Genomic DNA, 620 nt, shown 5'->3' with positions numbered 1-620 from the left:
GCTGCCATGTTGAGGCCCCTCTTGCCGAAGCGCACCATCGTCTCGTAGCTGCGCTCCCTGGCCTGGATGATGTACGTGTCGATCTCCTGCCGAGACAAGCGCGGCGGTGCTGAGCGCGCACAGCACCGCGTCCCAGGGCATCGCCAGCCCAGGGTCCTGCTCGGAGGGCTGAGCCCCCCAAGGCTCAGGGGGGCAGGGGGCCAGGCAGCCCTTACCTTCTCCTTGCGGGACAGCGTGGGGTGCACGAATTTGCGGTAGAGCAGGCTGGCCCCCCGGGTGTAGGGGGAGAGCAGCCAGATGACGAAGGCCATCTTAATCTCGTAATAGAAGGGAAACCTGCCAGAAAGGGGGGGAAAATGGGGGCGAGCAGATGTTGGGGGAATCCAAGGGCACGTCCTGCTCCCTTGCAGGAGGGACGGTGCCTCTCACCCTAGCACCAGGCCTGGAGACCTTTGTCTGCCCAGAGCCAGGTGCTGGGCAGGCAGCAGGGCAGCCCTTGCCCCTCGCTTTGCAGGTGAGGAGGGGAGGCAGCCCCCCCTTCCTTCCACACGGGGACCCCCAAAGGCCCTGCTCCCCCCGCCGCAGCAGTGCTCACCAGGAGATGAGCAGGTCGGTGAAGG

At 66.1% G+C, this 620-nt stretch overlaps 1 protein-coding gene across 1 annotated transcript in view; it reads right to left on the bottom strand.

Moving 5' to 3' along the window:
- REEP4 (receptor accessory protein 4) overlaps nucleotides 1–615 on the bottom strand; it is a gene marked incomplete at both ends in the record, with an annotated part of 1,203 nt that extends 588 nt beyond the window's left edge. The window contains 3 exons of the mRNA XM_010289667.1: nucleotides 1–86; nucleotides 216–336; nucleotides 596–615. The exon at nucleotides 1–86 is cut by the window's left edge and continues 2 nt beyond it. Coding sequence (XP_010287969.1) covers nucleotides 1–86; nucleotides 216–336; nucleotides 596–615 — 227 coding nt within the window. The remainder of the gene's footprint in view (nucleotides 87–215; nucleotides 337–595) is intronic.
- Nucleotides 616–620: the final 5 nt, after the last annotated feature.

The sequence above is a fragment of the Phaethon lepturus genome, unplaced genomic scaffold, assembly GCF_000687285.1.
Source record: "Phaethon lepturus isolate BGI_N335 unplaced genomic scaffold, ASM68728v1 scaffold37776, whole genome shotgun sequence".
NCBI lineage: Eukaryota > Metazoa > Chordata > Aves > Phaethontiformes > Phaethontidae > Phaethon > Phaethon lepturus.
Note: the sequence above shows the minus strand (reverse complement) of the source record. Positions and strands in the feature narration are given on the sequence as shown.